Source organism: Equus quagga, chromosome 2 (assembly GCF_021613505.1).
Source record: "Equus quagga isolate Etosha38 chromosome 2, UCLA_HA_Equagga_1.0, whole genome shotgun sequence".
NCBI lineage: Eukaryota > Metazoa > Chordata > Mammalia > Perissodactyla > Equidae > Equus > Equus quagga.
The window spans coordinates 34,978,630-34,998,475 of NC_060268.1; the positions used below are offsets into that span (position 1 = coordinate 34,978,630).

The 19,846-nt window shown below is 41.1% G+C and overlaps 1 protein-coding gene across 9 annotated transcripts in view; it reads right to left on the reverse strand.

Moving 5' to 3' along the window:
* The window catches only part of MEIS2 (Meis homeobox 2), a 202,517-nt gene that overhangs the window by 126,736 nt on the left and 55,935 nt on the right, over positions 1-19,846 (reverse strand). For all 9 annotated transcript variants that reach the window (XM_046654220.1, XM_046654219.1, XM_046654217.1 and 6 more), the window contains one exon: positions 12,167-12,312. In XM_046654220.1, the coding sequence (XP_046510176.1) occupies positions 12,167-12,312 (146 nt within the window). The remainder of the gene's footprint in view (positions 1-12,166; positions 12,313-19,846) is intronic.

Genomic DNA, 19,846 nt, shown 5'->3' on the forward strand with positions numbered 1-19,846 from the left:
ATTTGTGTATTCTTATTTTGTTCAAATGATCATTCTGCCTATTGTGTTAGCCAGGGCCACACCTTAAAGCTTTATAATCTATCTTAATAACACTCAGCGCATGACTTCTCTCGTTTTTCTTTTCCAAAAATATCTTGACCTTTCCTCATTGTTTCACTATTCAGATGAACTATGAAGTCATTTTTTTCAGTCATGATCCAAGGAAAGAATATCTCATTGGAATTTTGACTTACTAGTCAGCCATTTCAAGGATTCTCTCACTACAACCCTTCCTCTCACCCATGTTGTCAACCCAGGCTTAGGTTTTTCCTATTGTCTGCCTTTGCCCCTCTTGCTCCTGGGTTCCTGAGCTCTGCCTGAGAAAGGGTGAAGTGATGAGGAAAGGGTCTATTCCAGTCTGGTCCTCTTTGACTCAAGGCCACACTGTTGTTCTTTCCTAATTCGCTCTGGATCACACCCTCCACAGTTCCTACTCATCCAGTTGGAGAAGCTCTTTTCTGAATTCCCTCAGCCTTCTTCCTACTCTTTACAAAATGTGTCTGTCTCCTACCCACCTTTCCACCTGTGCTTTGACCCTCATCTTCAGGGGCTTCCTCTTCTTGAACCTTACATTATCCATTGGCGTTCTCTCCACCCCACACCCCTACACCTCAATTTCTCTCCCCTGGATCCCTTCTCACTGCTGCTGCAACATCTTATTCATCTGATCATCTGTGCTGATAAACTCTGCCACTCCCAGCACTGTCCTCTCTTCTTCCTTTCTTCCCTTCCAACTTTGCCTGCTCACTCCTCAGTCGGTAGAATTCAAAGGTAGACCATGACTCCTAAGTGCCAAATCCAAAGGCTTATTTTAGCCATCATTGTCCTTGATCTTTCTACAGAATCTACTTCCTCTACTTTGAAATTCCTTCTTTCTTCACATGACCTGATTATGTTCCTACTAGTCTGATTTCTTTATCTCGGCTCATGACTTTGTCTCTTCCTCCCTTGAACTGTAGTTTCTAAAAAGATTCTATCCCCTAAGCCCGTCTCTCTGTGCTCTCTGCCTTACTTAGCTTAATCCAGTGCCGTGGTTTCAAACATTACTCCTACAAAGATCATCCCCAACTCTCAGACTATACTCTCATCATTTCTAATGTCCACAGAGTTTCCCTCCATTCAGATATCTGGCTTATGTGTCTAAACCTAGCACCTCAATATATCTTCCCAAGCTTTCCTCACTATTCTCCCATACAGATTCTTGCTTCAGCCAAAGAGGAATCTGTCTTAAAAGCTGTAGCATCCACAACTCTCTGAATGTAGAATCAAAGGGAGCCTAATTTAGCATCCAGATTGAAACTGTCTTCAGGAAAAAAAATCTAATCCCAGTAGTCTCTTGCTGCAATGAGATAATTCTGTACCTCTCATAGGATTCCACCTTTTTTAGCGTGGGCCTGGGAGCCTGCTATTTTAGAGATGTAAAACTGCCTTTCTCCACCAGCTCGGCCAGGATGAAAAGTGGAGGCTGGTGAACTGGTTAATTCTCAGGATGAAGAGTTTATGGACAAAGAACAAAGATGTCCAAATCCCCAAGGAGTTTGTTCCCTAGCTATAATAATACAAGTGGGAATAAGTTTATGGTGAGGTTAGTTTGCTATCATCCAGTCCTTTCTCTTAAGTTTGAATTGATGAAATTTCAAAAATTCCTTCGACTCACGACCCACTAAAACTGTGCTGCAGTATGAATGGTCCATAAGGTCTTTTGCCCTTTTCTTGGTACATATCATACCAACTGTAGGATTTGATCCTCATCCCAAACGGACTTAGCTTAAAGTAACAAGTACAACATTTTTCTTAGAAGAGTGTTTCACTCGTATCCAAGTTCAGGTTTCATGGAGCTAAGACAGAATAAATTAATCATTTCAGTGGATTATACAAAAACATTCATGACTATCGTTTTATGCTGGCATAGTATTCTGCCCTTTTCAAAGGGCAGCTTCTAATCGCAGCTAACCCTCAAAACAACAATGTGAGAAAACCAGCACTCAGAAAATTAAATGACTCGCCCAAGATAATTCAGAGAGCAAAAGGTTGAGTTGAGACTAGGATCCTAGGCGAGTAACTTCAAATTGGTCCTAATTCTGCTGTATTACTATATATGTAGTTTTATATCTATAGTCGTATAAACAGCAGGATGTTCTTTCTCCCTGCCCTGAAATGTTTTAATTTTTTTAAAGCATAAAAAATTAACAGACTGTCCTAACTATCTAAAGGTAAGAAAAGCACTAATTCTGCTTATAAATTACAAAAATTTCCATTGTCTGCTCCAAACAGGCCCAACCAGAAATTCAGGAGAATTTAAGCACCCCTTTTCTATTTAACTGAGATCACAAGCATGTAAGAACCAAAGGGAACTAAATCACACTTTTTTAAAAACTTGCTCTGCAAAAATAAAATATTTCCAACTGTTTTGAAAGGATTCCCAGGCTGGTAATAAAGGTCATATTAAAATCTGATGCCTTTCCACATGGTCATATTTGATTATCACTTAAGCATACATAAAAGCTTCAGGATTAAGCAATAAGAGAGGTCTTCATCAAAGGCCCATCAAGTAATCAGTGGGATTTTTGCCACACAGGTCTAAACTTATGGTTTCCTAGAAACTAACGCAAAAACTGAACTGAGCCTATAATTGACTAATAATGATCTCATATTGCCCATGCCCTCTTACCACTTTTTTATTTTAAATTCACTGTGAGGCAGGGTTTAAAACAAGTGTAACGACTCATGAGCTGCCTGCAGATATCTTGAAACATTGAAATGGAACCTGTAACTTTTCACCATGGGGAAAAAATAAGGCTGCTTTTATAGAGTTCCAACATGTCACCTACCCTATGGGGAATAATCTAGCATTCATCTCTTCTATTGATAAAAGCCTTTTTCCTTTTTGAAAGACTAGTGTAGCACCACCCCCCCCCCCCCCCCGCTCCCCCCCCCCGCCCCCGTACACTTGGGTTATTTGTTGTCGGCTTACGACAGAGTCGCACCATGTGTCCAGGGTAAGAAATGGCTATTTTACAACTGCAGTATGACCAGGGTCATGAGCATGAGAATGTCTCTTTCTAAATTATTAGTTATTAAATTGCCACATATTTCCCAGTCAAAATTAATTCTAGAATATTTGCGAATGTAGGGGAATGATGCAAGAAGTAAATAAGTCTAGATAGTTATATTACAATGCATTGGCTGAGGGATTAAAATTAAGAACAGCAACAAGATTTGATGCTGGGATTAACAAGGGTGGCTCTTCATTATCTGGCCATGTTAGGCAAATCAGATATCAGTAAACCTGGGGGAGGAGGGGGCAGGTTGATTGGAAGAGTGCTGATTAGTGGCTCATGTTAATTTTCTATAATGCTCAGAATAACTAGATAATAGCATCCTCTTCATTTCTTGTCATCCCAGAATCCCACAATAATAATCTCTTGAGTTGTAATTTTTCTTTTTGTGGACAATCAAATCAGATTCAACAATAGTCATGTTATCTATTATAACCAAGAAGTAAAACTATAGTTTAAGAAAAATTATCTGCCATGATATTGTGACTTGACAACTTATCCACCAATAGATAAAAACAACTTAAATTAGTTCTGGCAGATTTAGGACTTGGCAGTTCAAAATACGAATAGCAAATGTAAAAGCATGAAAATGGCATTACTATTATGTTTTAAGAGGATAATACACCTTTAAAGGGTGCCAGTGATTACTTTGCATATTGTAAACAACGGCTGCCAATCAATTCAGAAAGTGGTACCCAGCACATCAATGTAAGAAGGCAGATTCCATTCAACCAACCTCAAGCTTCCTACCCAAGTTACTGTTTCTTACCAGGAGCAGTGGGGCTGGATATCATCTTTACTCTTCATAATCTGCTCCAAATTGCAAAAACAGACTACAGCACACAGAAGACAGGGCATTTCCAGGAGTCCTCTGAAATCTGTGCAGCAACAGTCTCTAAAGTCAAAATGAATCCTGAACGGAAAGGTCGCTTGATGACCCTATCCTGCAGCCAAGCTGAGGGACAGTGAGTGTCCTCATAACACAGTCAATTTGGCCTTTAATTCCCAATAACTCCACCTCTCAACAGAGTACACTTGCAAACAGTGGTCATGTGGAATGAAGGAATGGAAATTTTCTCGATGATCTGAATGAATATTCAGGGCTTTCACTAAACAGCATTTAATGGCACTCTATTCTTGGAGTTTTTAAATAACTGATTATTCAGATATGCACATGTCTTCTATTTGCCTTTATTCGAGGGTCCTCAATTCTCCATCTCCTTCAATGCCTTAACGTATTTTTAAACAGTTATACTTAGAGAGATATTTTATGAATCCGGGTGCTAAACTTTGAGCTAATAATTATTTTAGTTTCTTTTTTGATGGTAATTTAATAAGCATTTCATTCTTCAATCTTCTCACTCAGTTGCTTATTTTTAAAACGTGTCTGTCAGCTAGTGGCTCATAATCTGGGACTTAATTTTCTTAGTCTATCTCAGCTGAACTTCTTTTTCAATGGGATTGTCTGATGTACTTTTGAAATGTCTTGACCAGACGTTTTGGTACTGAGGAGACCACACATCTCATCACCCCCATCAAAGGCCACTGCCACAGCCACTGGACTGGGCACTTTACCTCTAAGTCATTCGGCTTGTGGACAAAGCCTGCTGAATCCCAAACACATCAGTCTTTCACACGCAGAACCCCTCATAATCTAATTCTAAACACCAAATTGAGACTACAAGTAAGAGGTTATGACACAGCAGCATGCAAGGTTTTTTTTCCCTCAAGAGAGACAAAGTAAATTTACTTGCAATTTTATTTCTTCTAGAGGAGTTCCTAGGATTCAACACAACATTAAATTTTTGGCCTGTCTCTTTAATTTGAGAAATTGTAAAAACGACGACAGATGGCACACAGAATTGACTTATGTCCTCTATTCTTTATTGAAGAAGGGAGTGCATAGAAACTTTGAAAAAGGCAGAAGCTACAGTATACAGGTCGCTATTAAAATCATCTAGTGGCTCTGGGACAGACAGGATCAGAATGTTCAGGCTTTCTTTTTTAGACATTTTTTAAAACCAACCGACACTGTTCTAGGTTGCCACTGGTGATCACAGCCCCGACCTTAAGTCCTCTCCTGTCCCAATAAGGACATGACAGATGTGCCATTAGCTCTGAACCTCAGCAACCTCTGAAATTATCATTCTTCCCACCCCGATCTCCCGCCCCCACCCCTCAAAATCATTATGAAATAGGAAGAACACTCAAGCTTACAGTTAATTGGAAACATTGCAAGAGAAGAGGAATGCTTAGGACAGCATGTCCACGGGAAAATAAATCACCCAGCATTGTTATTTAATGCATTGTGACATCATTTCCTGAAATTAAACAGAGATGACACCAATTCAGACGATCTCCAGTGTAAGGTTCCATTCAAATAATTCACAGATGTTTTCTCTTGGCAAGCAGAAAAACAATGCAAAGGCTGAGGTTAGGGGCTGCCTCCCTACGCTGCACGTTTGCAGGAAGCTCTCTCGGCTGGTGTGTTTCAGCTGTGTGTTCCGCATATGCATTTCCACATATGTATTTCTCAGCCCATGAGCCCCACTTGTATTCAGTGCACATCTGTATCTCTGAATCTGAGAAAGGCCATCTCTCACCGTATGAGTAAGGCCAACACTATATTTGGTATTAATTTGGCCTATAGTGATTAGTATTAAGTCGACCAATCTCAGAATCATGAAGGCACTAATTTCTAAGTAGAAATAACTAATATCTGCGAAATACTGGTTTGATCAACCATTCCAGGGCCTTAAAAAGATGTCTAATGATAGGAAGTATCCCCAAGTATACCCTTGTGGAAGCGGACAAGTAGAGAAATTGGGGTAGAGATGAACAAGGTGGGCCGCATGAGCTCTTGCACACTTGGTGATGATTTCATAAAGTACTGGAGGTCTCAAGCAGCTGGACACTCAAGTACATAACCAAAAGACCAAAATACTCAACACTTGTACAGCACAATACAGATCACAAGTTGACTACATCATATGAGCCACATCCAGCAACCTAGCCAGCTAAGTAGGGCACAATTCACTATTTTCACTTTTTAGGTAAGGAAGTAGGTTCAGATGTTGAACAGCTTGCCCAAGATCATAGAACCCCTCTAATTTCATATTTAGTGACCTCTTTTTAAAAACCCATACTGCACTCTCTCTCAGAGAACCTAGACCTCAACACTCTGAGGAAGCTGGAGACTCCAGATTCTGTTCACATACTGGACCCCTTACGGTGAAAAGGAGCATTCTCTGCCAAAATTAGGCCCCTGCTAAGGCATTCTGGACTATTCCATATTCAGTTTCTTCTTCACCTCCCACCCCATCCCAGAAGGCCCACCAGGATGCTCTGGCTTTCCACTGGCACCAGGACTCTCTGACTCTCTCACCGCACATCACTGAGCTGCCATCAAATGTTTATATGGCTCTAGAAGGCAGAGCTTAGACTATGTTCTCTCCTGCTTAGGGCCATTTGGGATTGGTTTGACAACACCTGGTCTCTCCATCTCAAACAGTCCCGGGAAAGTAAACGGTAACTTTGGTTGCCTAGTTCTATTGGTCAAAGCCTCCTGGTAGCCATTCAAAGATTAAGAGAAGAATTATAGCAACTTTCTACTATGTACTTATTATAAAAAAGCCAGGCATGGGGTTGAACGCTTTACATTATCTCATTTAATCCCGATCTAGAATTATCTCCATTCTACAGATGTGGAAAATGAGGCTTAGAGAGGGTAACTGCTCAAGATCAGAAATCTACTGTGTTCCAGACTGCAGGCCCTGTGCTCTTAACTCTAACACTTTATCGCCTCACTTAAGAAAAGAAGCCATCTGGATCTACACAATCTACACAAGATAAAGAGAACCAGTTAAAAGGCAAAATAGTCTAAGTCAGTCTCTCCCACCCACCCTCTGCCTCATGTGCGTGCGTGCGTGTGTGTGTGTGTGTGTACACACATACATTACAATAAAAAGTTCGAGATGACTAAGTAGACTGTCACATGGTCTTGATGAACTCACTGGAGAAGACCTGTGTTTCTCTAATGTAACACAGAGCTGTATTTACTCATAATTTGGGTACACTGTCTCTGTAGAATAATTTACTTTAAACTACATTTTTATTATCAAGCAGAAACCTTTACAAAATCCCAGAGAACAAACCCTAACAGGCAAGGAGTGAAACGAGTAGACCCCTGAGAGGCGGCTCTCATCCCTCTCCCACACCACCAGAGAGGTGGAGAGGGGACAGAGCATTTTGCCATGAAAAAAGGGCAGAGTTTGTAGAACCTGCAATTTCAAGAAAGCTGCATGGTATTATATCACTTTAAAGTAAATTTGCTCCTGATTCTGTACACATATCTTTGAAAGAAGTCCCACATCCCCTAAGTGTGAGCTTTATCCCTATGTTTTCAAATAAGAAGACCTTCAGTCCGAAACTGGTCCGAGCAAGTGGCGTCTTTGTGTGTGAGCACTTCCTGTTTTCATTCCATGATCAAATATATTCTTTGCAGCTCGACTAGGGGAGCTCTTGAAGGTGGCATGCGGAGGTGCCTGAGAGCCTAATTGAGCACACTAAGGGCTTCTTGGTGTGGAGGAGTTTTTCACGGTTATGAATAAACCGTTAGCCAGGGCATTATTTCTTGCTGTTTCTTTCTTCAACTATCTTTGAAGTCAAATAAAAATAGTTGAAACGACAGGCTTACTTTTATGATATCATAATCTCCATGTGTTAGTGAAAGGAATATACTTCCCTAGGATTTCCCTAAGTTTTTTTGCTACTGGGTACTTTCCAGCAAAAGCACATCCATTTCCAACAGATTCTTTCTTCGATCTTCACTAGATTTCTCAGCCTGAGAAGCCAGGCAGACCCGTCAATCAATAGCAGAGAGGGTATAGTAAGTACAACATTTGCCGTAGTTGAATTTCTAAAAAGATAGATGTGGATTTATTCCTTTAAAATTATTGTTCGTTTTTAAAGGACATTTTGGAAATTGGTAGTTAGAAACTAAAAACTAATTATTTAGCCTCAGGTTAAGCAAATCCGAAGTGCTTAACTGTGAATATGGAAATTCCTCAATTTATCAAATAGTTTGTTTTTTTAAATGCCACTTTGGGTTTAGTTTAAATATTTTCCTCAATATAATCAATTAGCAGCAAGTTTATCACCCTTTCCCATAAGGTTGGTGGTGCACAGGAACTTGAGAGAGTGTTTTAACTGTTACAGTTGTAGGGGAACTTGTTCTTCCAAGAAAACTGAAGGTTAATGATTTTTGTCATATTGAGAGTAAGACTTAACAATTGCTACAGTTGGCCTTTGTTGAGGTGGGGTTCTTTTTTCTCTGGGCCTTTTGCGGTGTTCAGAATAGGTGACAATAGCTTGCAGTTGAGAACATATGTAGAGAGACCCCTGTGGCTTATTGGAAGAAGTTGCTCCATGCTGGTTGGGTGTTTGGAAAAAAAAAAATACAACCAGAGTTCTTTTATGTTCTGTTAGTTAATGAATGCATGAATGTCAAAATGGGCCAATGGCCCATTCAGGGGGCAAAGCCATAGCAGTCCCCTTCTTTAAGAACACATCCTGAGATGCAAAATACATTTGCTTAACAAATTAAAATAATGAGATAATTCAATTAGCTTCTTTTTTTAAAAAAGAAAGAAAAAAGGGTACATCGGGGATTATTGTAATACAAGAACAGGTCATACTGCACAAAAGGGAACAGACCAGTTTGAAATAATGTTAAAGAGACTAATAATGGAGGAATGCACACTGAATCATGCACTTGTAAAGAAATTTACATGAAATAATAATTTAGACTACATCTATTTTCGGTGAGCTAGAGCCAACATTTCACTTTGAAAGTTGAAATTAATTAAATGACAGAAAAATATAGTGGGGCATCTCTATTTCCAAGGACTTCCTCATGCCTGTTAGTGCATGTAAGAAAAGAAGTCTAAATTAACATGTCGCTAGTTAGGGGTCTCTATTCTCGGTTTCTGAGCTCAGAATTATAGCCGAGTAAATCTTTCAGCTCATTAAAGATTGGAAAGTAAAAGTTTTACAGGACCATCCTCATCAAAGTTACTGAACCTCTTCTCTGCGGTTGGGATGAAGTCTGGATGGAGAGGGAAAACATTTTCAAAGAGAAAGCCGAGGAGAATTTCCTTATGATACAAGGGAGATGCGGAGAAGGCAGAGGAGGGGAGCAGAGAGAAAGCTTGGGAGACAAAGCCGGTGGGAGAAAGTAATGAAAGGGGCATGTTGTGAAAGAAGGTCATGGGCAGGAGAAAAATAAAGGCCTTAGTGGAAAGTCAAAAGAAAGGGGGACAGAGAGGAAAGGATGACCAGGGGCTCAGAGGGAGCGCGCTCTGACTAAATGTTCCTGAGTAGAACCAAAACATAGGAGCGCAGCACGGGAGCCTGCAACGTGTAGATCCTGCAACATGCACCCCTCGTTTGAAAAATGGGGAAATGGGACGTCCAAAGAACTTAACGGACTTAATGGAGATTCAGCCAGTACAGAGGAAAATTGGACTTGAAATGCTGGTTTCCCGACTCCTGGCTCAGGCTTTTTGAGTCTTCTCTCCCCACCCCAAGGACAGGCATTAAGTAAAAATTTCAGTTGCCTGGAGAATTGTACACAAAGCCTCCTGTACATTGAACTAGAGGAAAGCACTCTGGGTGGGGATAAGATCTCGCTGTTGGTTTGTTGCACCTTACACAGGAGAGCCACAACAAGCGCCAAGGAATCACAGGCCACCCATGATTCTTCGCCAGTGGCCACGGTGCACGGGGCTTCGGTCCAGGACAGCGAGGTGGGAGATAAGGCGTCAACAAGATGAGGCAGGAGGCCCAGGAAGGACTCTGGACACTTCCACAGGAGATTCAAGGCACAGAATATGGACGGGGAAGGAGAGAGTTGGCTTGAAGAGAGAGGTGCAAAGAAAGTCTTCTCAATTTGGAAAATTTGAGGGAGCAGGAAGCTTTAAAAATAAGCAAAGAAAATCACACTTGGCTTCTCCATTTTTTCCCCTCTTTGTCGCTGAGCATATTGATGGCAGAGGTTGTAAGATTTATATGCAACTGCTGAAGGAGACCATGATTTTAGCAAAGTCATCACAATGTGGTGGAAAAAGCAGAGAGTTGAGGACAAGGAAGGCCTGGGCCCTGGGCCCAGCTGGACCTTGAACTAATCACCTCCCTTTCTGGGTCTCAGTTTCCTTATTTGTAAATAGAGCAGCCGAATTCTCCAAGATTCTGCTGTTCTGTGATGCTGGTTTTGATTACGGAGGGGTTGAAAATACTTGGAGACATTTGCTTGAAAAGCAATAGTTGAAGTCTTTATTTTCCACTCAGAAAGGCCGACCATGAAGGAAGACAGCGGGAGGAAACCCAACAGGTGAGCTGGGGACGGGGAGCGGCTTCCGGCCATCCCTTCGCCCCTGGCCTGTCTTCCTTGCTACTCTAACCAAAACTTCAGTTAAAAATGAGAAACTCCTCCCCTCACACTCACTCGACTTCCAAATTAAAAACATTTTACAGGTTAGTAAATCTCCAGCTGAGGTGATGTAGCAAAGAACAGCTGTGAAGTAATTTTGATAATGATGAGAATAATAACCACATGGCAAGGTTCAGGGCTTTGCTGTTGCAGCTTCAGTGCTCCTGAATAGATAAAAGTGATTAAATACTCCTGATTATCCCTGACCAATATGTAATGGATTTACAGCCCTTTCAATTAGTCAGTATTTGCTTAGGACTCATTATTTTGTCTTTGGTTAAGTAATCAGCCCAGAGACCGCATGTTCTGACTAATTCCTCTGAGCCGAGTCAGTGCAGGGCCCTGACCTTTGAAATGGCCATAGCTGCAAGGCAAGAACAACCACTGCCACGGCAGCCTCGTTGGTTCTCCCAGCTAATCCTGACACCACAGGCCGGATCGATACACCTTCGTTTGCTACTAATGTCCTTACATCAAAATGGCCGATTTAGGAATGTGAATCTATCACTCGGCCCTCCCCACCCTGGCTCCGCCCCTTGCCCTTTGTAGCTCTGCTGGAAGAGCAGATCAGCAGCCACCACCATAAATAAAAGTGGAACCTTGTCCTGGACCCATGACACTGTAACTAATGTCATTCAGCATGGCAACACACAAGTGGGATAATCAAAGAAGACCTTCAGCTTTCAATGCGCTACTCTATTTTTAAGCATTTAGCCTAAACAGAATGGCCTGAAAACAATATTATAGCAAGAAACACCCTCTGAAATCTTTAGCATTTTCCCGGAATTTCCAAACGACCAGTAAAATAGAAGCCTATTTGTCTAGTTCCTCTGTAAAAATATATTGTGATTTTTTTTTTTTGTCATCAGAGTCTTAGAGCCAACAGTACACACCAACACATAAAAGCAACTGCAAACAGGACGATAAAGATAAATGGTTACTTCAAAAATGTTGCGCAGAGTTGATCTTTTTCCAGAAGTGGACAGGGTTAGCTTATAAGATAACGGACTTGAACAGCTAAAGAAGAACCTTTAATCTCCACCTTATGAACAAAGGCATTACAACACCTATAACTCTTCTGCGTTTGTCATATAAACACATGACATCTTCGCAAGCTGCTTTGGCGATTAGAGTCGCACCTGACACCATGAGCTTGGACATGTACGTGGCAAGGTGCCTCTGTTGCCTCCTAGAGGAGATGGCTTTCGTGAGAGCGTCATCAGCAATGTCTATGGATTCCTGAGCTCCTTACGGCCATTTCCCTTGCTTGAGTTGCATTATCTGAAGTTGCTCTCATACCTTTCAGCATAAATAACAAATTTACTCATATTTACTGTTTAGGGCCCTACACAATTTTGAATAAGCTTCCTTCACGGCCTGTTGAAACAAAAACCTCCTCCTTTCTACAGGGTGCTCTTTGGATGGTGATAGTTGATAAAAACTTAACTGCTCTGTTCGTCCCCAGATTTCAAGAAAGGGAAAATAGACCTTTTTTTAAAAAATCTGTACAAGCCCATAGAACTTGCTAAGAGAAGGCAAAGCAACAAAACTTTGTTTTTTCTCTTTCATCTTGACTTACTGTGAGATGCTGGAAGAGCCAGGCTCTCATGATATTTGTTGCTACTTTGGGGAAAATGCCTCTTTTCTTCTGGCGTTTTTTGTCCTTGTCTGGATCATCATCGTCACCTGTGCCAGGTGAAGCTACACTGTTGTCTAAACCATCCCCTAGTAAAAAGAAATGAAAACACATTAGAGGAAATACAGAAAGGGTGCCAACAACAACGTGCAGCTAATGACGAGCTCAGCTAAGCTTGTTGAAAGAAATCCATTAAGCGGGTATATTCTCTTTCATTAAAGTATAATTGGAGACACAAATATGTAAAAGACAAAATTAAACCAGGCCTCTTCAAATGTTAATTTTGTGTGTCTCACACTCGCCCATATCATTAATTCAATTATAATTGTATGCTTGACACAGTGCAGTAGCTCTTTGTCAATTATGGAATCCAATGTGGGAAAACCGCCATCAGAAAACCCATTCGGTGCAAATGCATCCGCGTGCCCATACTGAACACATACTGTAGGGTAATCAAGTTAAATGTTCTGTAGTCTATATATTCTAGGCTGCCTGCATAGGTGACAGTAACTGTGTCACTGTTCATTGCACATAACACACTGCCTGCTCAGACCCTCCTACCACTGTCACCTCCTAAGCACGCACAGTCACACACTTCTCAGATGACCCTGCACTCAGTATTTGCATGACATGAAAACTTTTTGCTCTCTGCACCACTGATCATGATCATTAAAAAAAAAAAAAAGATACACATCAAGGTAGGGTGCTCACTTCATCAGAAGTTTCTATCAACATCTTTCTCTTCTGTGCTTTTCTCTGGCATTAATTGTGCATTAGCAAAAATCATTTACTTTTAACAGTCATAGTTATTTTTTCTTGCCCTCCGGCAAAAATGCCTTGAAAGCCTGCCTGGAGGGCATCTAAATTATGTATCTGAAAAACTCTTCTGGCAAGGCATTGCAGGACCCCTACTTTCTTAAAATTCATACGAGCACGTCTTCCTGTTTTTGGGAAGGCATCAATCAAGAGCAGCAATGTATGCCATATCCCGACATTAATATTTGAACTAATAACTTTAAAAAAAGGAAAGAAACAAGATCCGACTTGTGGCATAATCAAATGCAAAATAAATGAAGAATACGGGGACAGCACTGGGGCTTTATAGATGGCTGTGTTTTCCTTGCACATCATTAGCCTGGAGCCACACGAAAGAGGAAAACAGAGAAGCGGAGAGTTTATGCTCCCTGCTGGTGTTTAAGAAGCCGGGGTCCTGGAAGGACATCTGGGAATTGCGCTGAGATGGGGTTTTTGTAATTTAAGAATAGACATTCATTAGCAGTAAATGCCATAAATCCCATGCTAAGTAAAAACCTTGTCCAAGAAAGCCTAAAACAATAAACTCTGTGCTCAATGTAGCCTGAGCTAGACGCTCTGCAGCTTCCCGGGGCATGCTATAGATCCAGCGGCCCCTTCCCATACCGGCTCCCTCCTCTTGGATTGGGCTGGACCGTGACATCCTGCCCACTGGGCCCCTCGCCTTCTAACTTCTGGGTCTCCTCTGTGGGCTTCCCTGTACCTGTTCTTTTCCTTTCTCACCGAAAAAACCCTCAACCTTCTTTGACCAGAGAAGCAGAAAAGCCACAGCAAAGAGCTGGCAGATTAATTTTATTGACATTTCCATTTTCACTGCAATGCGATACCCTCCATCACATGGAAGAGATGACCCTCACTATTTACAGACTGACAGGCCACTTCATTACAACCACCCTGCCCCAAGGCAAAGCAGCTCCCTTCCATCTGCCCAAACACTAGAGCATGACCCCGAAGTTGCTGTTCTCTTTTTCTTTGCCGTCTGTTATGATAAAAAAAAAAAAAAAAAAAATGAGTGAGTCAAAGGGACCCCAAATAGTCAAAGAACTAATCAGAGTACAGGGAAACAAAAGGCGTCTGACTTTTGAATCCTGGATGTATGGAGTCTGGTCTTGATCTGTCCACCTTCCCTGCACACCCATGTACACTAGGGGGTCGTTCGCACAAGGAGACACACACGCACACACACCCCGCCTCAAGCTCGAGCAGAGACACGCGTACACGCTTTCCACCATGCCAAGCAACTGCTGCAAGGCAAATTCTCACCCACACTAATGGCTTCTGACTGCTCCTTGGCAACCCCAGCATTTTAACCTGGGTGGATGTGCTCTCCAAAATACAGACACTGGAGCGATCTCATCAGCTGTTCATGTGACACAGATGGAGAGTGGCTATTAGGAGCCAGGCAGTGGGCCTTGGGGATCTGAGGTGCTGTTCTATAGCCCGAGGCGATTTTGAAAAGCAGTACCCGGAGAAGAGGGAAAAAAAAACCCACACTGCAAGTGCAAGTTTGAAGTCAGTCAGTCTGTCTGTCTACCTACCATGGATAAAGATATCTTTGTCTCCCGATGTAAAATCTTTGTGGGCTATCTAGATGTACATTTCAGATAATGTATGTACGGAATGGCTCTTCCTTCAATGTCTTCCAAATATAAAAACACGCACTGTAAACAATGCCTGTGTGTATATATTTCTTCCTAAGCACATATGGTTTCTGTGTATATGTTTAAGCTGAAATTGTCAGGATTTTGTTAAAATCTCATTTAGCTTTTTTTGATAGATTTTTGAATATACTTATTTTAAAAGGTTAATGGCTTCACTGAAGGAAGTTCAACAAAAAAGGCATTTGCCTTTTTAACCCAATCAATGACCTTAAAAATGAGAGACAACATTTCCACAGTGCATTTTCTCTTGCTTAAAAGCAAAGAGGGCGTGTAACACCTTCAAACTATATGATTCACTATATCTAGCTCAAGAAAAAAATATAGCTCGATTGAGCATCCTTTGATAGACGACAGGAACATTACATGAATTTTAATATAAAGCAGTCCATTTTATATAAATGTTGTAAAATATTTGAATTTGGAGCCAGTGTAACAAATACTTGTAAAGAAAAATGTGCCTATTTTTATAATAACAAAATGCTAGACATTAGATTTTTAAATTAATATTAGTGTATAAACCCCTATAAAGTGAGGAATGTTCCTTTCCAAATACACAATAAATACCATTGTTTTTTTCTTCCAATGGATTGTGAACCAGCTCCAGCATAGAGGACAACAAGAGCATAAAGAAAAATTTTAAAAGGCAACTGTGCGTTCTACAACCCAAAATGCAATTGTGCAGATGATGCTAGAGTTAGCAGCTCTTAAAGTGGATATTATGTTCTTGTTTTAAGGCTGTGTGCGTGCATGTAAGATAGTTGGTAATTGTCAGCAGCTGTGCCAAATGAGTTTCTGTGGCACAAAGGGTGTATATACCAGCACAGATGCAGGTACCAAAGGAAGTCTAGGAGATAACAGCATACATCTCAGTGCCTGAGGTTAGGATTCAAAAGGGTGGAATCCTTGAGGGCAGTAACTGTTTCTTGTTTATCTTTTTATCCTGAGAGCATACTCTAACATCTGACCGAGAGCAGATAGCCAGTGATTGTCTGTTGGGTGAGTGAATGACTGAACTTTTATCAATGAGCTTATTCATGGGCCCTCCCCTGTTTCTGATAATCCCAAACTAGGGGCAACTACACTCATGATGGTAGCTAAGAGGCTGAGTGGGTTTGGGTGGGTTACCGATGTGCACATAGTCACTTCTAAACATGCCAGAAATGGTGTTTCTTTGAAAAACTCAGTGCCCATTAGGGCCTTTCTCAGGGGCTGAACCAAAGCCCATTCCACTAGCATTGCCACCTCTGATGATGAAAAACTAAATAAAGAACTCCTGGGCATGCTTCTTTTAAAAGGTTGCTAATCCCTTGATGAAGGGCATGGTCTAAGTTTGGGTCAAAGATACTCAAGATAGCTGTGCATTACTGGGATGTCCTGTGTGCGACCACGGAAAGGCGGCCTGTGGATAGATAACTTTGAAGTGGATTAAATCATCAGGGGAGATTGTTCAAACTACAGGTCCTCAGGGCTGGCCAGTGGCATAGCAGTTCCAAGTTTGAGTGCTCTGCTTCAGTGGCCCAGGGTTTGCAGGTTTGGATTCCAGGTGTGGACCTACGCACTGCTTATCAAGCCATGCTGTGGCAGCGCCCCACATATAAAATAGAGGAAGATGGGCACAGATGTTAGCTCAGGGCCAGTCTTCCTCAGCAAAACGAGGAGAATTGGCAGCAGATGTTAGCTCAGGGCTAATCTTTCTCAAAAAAAACAAAAAGAGAGAAAAAAAGAAACCACCACAGGTCCTCAGGCCATCCTAAACTTACTCAAACAAAATATCTCAGGGCAGGGACAAGGAATTAGTATTTTTAACAAGTTCCTTCTGTTTGCTTATGCAACAGCCTAGCACTGGTTCTTAAACTGGCTTCTGCAAGGCACTGAACTAGGTGACCTTCTAATTTGAAATAAGATGCAACCTCAGGAACAGGTAGGCAGTTAAAATTCTATTCTCCTCCTGTGAATGGGGTTTGTGGTCATGGCGAGCAACTACAATCTGGCCTGGGCCTTCCTCCCTGCAGGAAACCGCAGCGCTCTCCATCACATGTACTGACCAACACAAAGTAGCCCCATCCTAATCTTCCAGAGGTTGAACAGGAATAAAGAAGCTGTACTACACTGGCTCTTAAAATACGGACCAGCAGCATTAGCACTGGTGAAGAAATGCAAATTCTTGGTGAGAAGTGTAAATTCTTGGACCCATCCCATCTCCTGAATCTGCATCTCCGGGAGTAGGGTCTAACAATCTGAGTGTTACTAAGCACTCCTGGTAATTCCGGCGCCCACTCAAGTTTGAAGAGCCCTGCTGTGGAGCACAGAGAAGATCCCCTTAGCCTACGTATCCCCGGTGGTGGTTGTCTGAAGGCCTGGATCTAATCTCTGAGTCCTCCTCCTGTTTTAAGATTCTGAGACATTTTGAGAGCATCTCTGGCCGGATTTACACCCATGCTCTGGAGGAAGTCACGTGTACTTTCCATAGCTGAGCACACTATGCTCAGAGCATGGCATTGCTCTGGAAAGCAGTCTCAGTCTATACCTAACTAAAAGAACAATCCTAAGACAGTCTAGTTGCAGGAAGCTAAATCCTGGGATACCATGGGTATCCAGGTGTGGGCAAAATCCATATCCATAGCTGTGTAGCCAGTGAATCAAGGAAGGCTATGGACACATTATGAGAGGAGCCTCAGATGATTCTAAAGCGCAAATTCCCAATCCATAAGATTCTTGGTCATAGAAACTACTGAGCCAAAAGGACACCACTTCCTTTCACTGGCATATTGTCTTATTTCATTTAGCCAAAAATCTGTCTATATTTTAGACACCAATTGCTTGACTTGGAATAAAGAAATGATACAAACAGTAATGATGTGCTATGATGAGTCCAATACCACTGAGAAGTGGCCTTTTTGCCCTATCGGAAATATAATACAGCCACCAAGAAGGTTCTAGTCCATCTTCTTCTACCTTCTCCCCACTCCCCAAAAGAACCCAGACATTTACCGGTAAAGAAACTAAGTCCAGGAGGTCAGATCCTTGCCCAAGATTCCCCAGCCACATGTGATCAAGGATAAACTGGCTTCCAGGCAACTTCAAGTCCCATGTTACTATCACCGGTATTCTCACATTAATATATTGTAAATTATCTTTTACTTGTCAAGGCATTACCTCATTTGAACCCTGTTATCAGTGACAGATCTAAGCAAGGCTTGATGCTACAGGCAAAGGTCTAGATGCAGAGGAGAGATTAGATCTCAGGCCCAGGGGCTAGGACAAAGCTCCAGCTGGTTCAGTCTGGTCCAGGTTCAAACAGAAATGCGCAAACCTTTCTCTCCAAAGTAAGTCAGCGCTTGTAAGGGCTTTAGATAGATTCAGCACAGCAAGAGTCTTTGAGACTCAGGATTTTTCTAATAGGTTTATTATGGTCCAGGTGGAGACCTTTAGATGGACAGCACCAGAGTGACCTTCGGAGCTCAGAGATGCTACAAATATTTGAGGACCTACTGTCCATACAGTCAGCATCTCATGGGCTTTGATGCCATCACCATGCAGTCCTATTAACTGCATAGAACCGTGATTAAAGTGACATGTCCTCTGCCTCAAAGTCATTTTTTTAAAGATAGAATAAGGTGTCTATTTTGGCACAATGCCAAATAACATTTAAAACTGACCTCTCAGTCTATATCTTCAGAGAAATAATTAGGACAAACGAATATATATTTTAGTTAATAACATTTGTACTTCTTTTGGGTAAGTTGGTGGCACATTACTTAATCCTCACTCCTCCAAGTTTTGGACCAAATTTAATAGTCAAATACATTCATAACAAAATATATGCTAAGTAAAAAAAGAATGATATCTCATCTGGAAGAACATGGCTTTTTTTCCCATCTCTTTTTTGATAAATAGAAACTCACTATGTTCATTATCATTTTCATTTTGTGCAATGTAAATTCACTAATTTTATACACAGACACACACACATACATGTATACCCGCCAAACAATGTATTTCCAGAAATTAGGTATATTCATGAATACATAGATATTTATATATGTGATCATAAACCTACATGTATATAAATTAAATTGTATCTTTTTTCAAATAATTCACCAATTTGTACACAAGTATCCAAATATATTTGCATATTAACTGCATATTTTTGCCTATAGTCATATATACATTTATGACTATATGTTTACATACACAAATTTATAGAGTTCTTAAAATGTTTTTATTTAACATTAAATAGAGTAGTCCCTTTTCTACACCGTTTCTCTATCTCTAGAATACAGGCTTCTCTCCTTTATCAATACTGTTGTCACTTTCATTATCATCATTATCACAAATAACTTTCATGGGGCACTTGCAATGTCCCAATCCTCATTTAACCTTCACAGCAAATGAAGGAAATAAATACTATTATCAACTCCATTTGGCAGATAAGAAAACTGAGATTCAAAGAATTAAGTAACTTGACCAAGGTCACACAGTAGTAGCAAGCGGCAGAAGGGCACCTGTCCTCTGAAGCTCATGCTCAGATCTTCTCGCCTCTCCCTTAAACCACTAGGAGGACAAGAAGCTGTGAAAAGTGGAGCCAGATTCTGCCTTAACCCTCACTGCTCAAGAAACAAACCCCAGGAGTGAGGTCTCAAATAGGCACATTTATGTCCCAAAAAGATAGTGGGTGACAGCACATTTAAAAGTAAATATGAACCAAGAAATAAGCAGATGCATGTTTCTACATAAATAAGTATATGCATTATCTTTGGAATCATTATTGTTCCCTGTGGATCTAAATTTCATGTTAAATGCAATTCTGAAATAGGAACATCTGTCGAATTTTAAAGACTTTTCTGAGCCACAGGCTCTTTCAAGATTCCATGCCTTTAGTCCTTTCCCCTTGGTCTGGAATGCCCTTTCTCTTCATTATTTCCTTCCCTCCTTCCCTTTCTTCTTTGCCCAGGCAAACTCCTATTCAACCTTCAAAACCCAGTGAAAAAGGAACCTCCTTCATACAGCTTTCCCCAGTTCCATCAACAGAGTTAGCGTACTGTGCTTACTACATCCTTAGCAGTTTGTTCTTGCCTCTGTTACATTTACTTTTCTGGTTTGCAATTCATCTGTTTACTAATTTGTCCGTCCCGCTTGAATGTGAGCT